This window comes from Sinocyclocheilus anshuiensis, unplaced genomic scaffold, assembly GCF_001515605.1.
Source record: "Sinocyclocheilus anshuiensis isolate Anshui unplaced genomic scaffold, SAMN03320099.WGS_v1.1 scaffold1376, whole genome shotgun sequence".
Classification (NCBI taxonomy): domain Eukaryota; kingdom Metazoa; phylum Chordata; class Actinopteri; order Cypriniformes; family Cyprinidae; genus Sinocyclocheilus; species Sinocyclocheilus anshuiensis.
This window is the reverse complement of record NW_015544205.1, coordinates 49919-51447: the sequence shown is the minus strand read 5'-3', so window position 1 is coordinate 51447 and position 1529 is coordinate 49919. Positions and strand designations below refer to the sequence as shown.

The window sequence follows — 1529 nt, the reverse complement described above, 5'->3', positions numbered from 1 at the left end:
GTCTCTCTGCGGCTGCTGTCGTTTCTGCGCTCGCTTAGGGTTGATCTCCAAAGTGGCAAATTTGGACGTTCCCTCCTGCCAAAGAGACACAAGCAGTAAATATCATACACACACACACACACACATGCAAACACACATACTCACACATGCACACACGCACACTCACTCACACACACACACACACACATGTCATGTCGTACCTTTATCAGCAGTTCTCGGCTCAGCGAGTGGTTGTTCTCATCAGAGAATATCTCTGACAGCTCCTGGAAGATGCGAATGTTTTCTCGTGACACTTCGTCCCATGTTTTCTTGAGCCGGTGAACCGGGTTACACTGCAGCGCAGACAGAATCGCACGCAGAGATGAGAAGTTCTTCAAGATCCGACACTCCTGAGAAAAGAAACTGGTCTTAAAATCAACAGTAAACCAGCAATCAGACGTGGGTTGTGTGTGAGTGTGTGTGAGAGAGTGTGTGTTTGTGTGTGTGTGTGTGTGTGTGTGTGTGAGATCAGACTGACTCTGGCTACTTGGATCCAATGCTCCAGGATCCGGGCTCTCTGGCCAGGCTTGAGCGTCCGGTCGCTGAGGCAGGTGGAAATGACACAGTTGGTGATGCGGTTGAACTGGCTGACCGTGGCTCTGATGGTCGGCGCCAGATGTTCCTTCCCTTTCTTATCTCTCTGAGACCAGATGCTTCCCAGACAGTGATACGGCACCACCCGCTTGAACAGCTCCTGCACGACACAAACACAGCACACGACACGGTCCTTCAGCGTCCGGTGAGAGAATGAGACGCACTCAGCTTCTCTAATTCTCTCTACATCACAACAGACCTGAGGATCAGCTACGTGAAGCTCAAGCATGCTTGTGTGTTGGGCTGCACGATAAATCGCAATCGTGATTAGGCAAAAGCTGTGATTGTCATGCGCATCTCATCAGTGAAGCAGGGTTCTGTGATCAGCAGTAAATCTTCATCTGAAGGTCAGAGAAACTCCAAATACACCTCGCAGAAATAATCCTAGCTTGTCAGTGAACCAAGGCTCTGTGTAGTAAATGCTGATCCATCTGAAAGCAGGTGATGGAGATTTACTACTAATCACAGAACCGTTTTACTGACGAGATGCGCTTGAATATTGCATTTGATTATTCGTGCAGCGCTACTTGTGTGTGTGTCTGTGTGTCTGTGTAAGTGAGTGTGTGTGTGTGTGTGTGTGCGCGCGTTTTTGTGACAAATGAGGACATAAATTTGTATAATGACAAAGGTATGACATAGGTATTACAAGGAGAAGGTGACTTTTCAGGACATTACCTCATGTCCCCACTTTTCAAAACGTTTACAAATCACACAGAATGGAGTGTATTGAAAATCTGAAATAGCACAAAGTTTCCTGTGAGGGGTAGGTTTAGGGGTAGGGTTGGTGTAGGCAATAGAATATACGGTCTGTACAGTATAAAAACCATTACGCCTATGGGATGTCCCCACTTTTCACAAAAACAAACCTGTGTGTGTGTGTGTGTGTGTGTGTGTGT

At 47.2% G+C, this 1529-nt stretch overlaps 1 protein-coding gene across 1 annotated transcript in view; it reads right to left on the bottom strand.

The window, feature by feature from the left end:
- The window catches only part of LOC107696901 (ral guanine nucleotide dissociation stimulator-like), a 21768-nt gene that overhangs the window by 19321 nt on the left and 918 nt on the right, over positions 1–1529 (bottom strand). The window contains exons 2-3 of the mRNA XM_016497472.1: positions 518–733; positions 201–389 (exon numbers count right to left, since the gene is read on the bottom strand). Of these exons, the coding sequence (XP_016352958.1) occupies positions 201–389; positions 518–733 (405 nt within the window). The remainder of the gene's footprint in view (positions 1–200; positions 390–517; positions 734–1529) is intronic.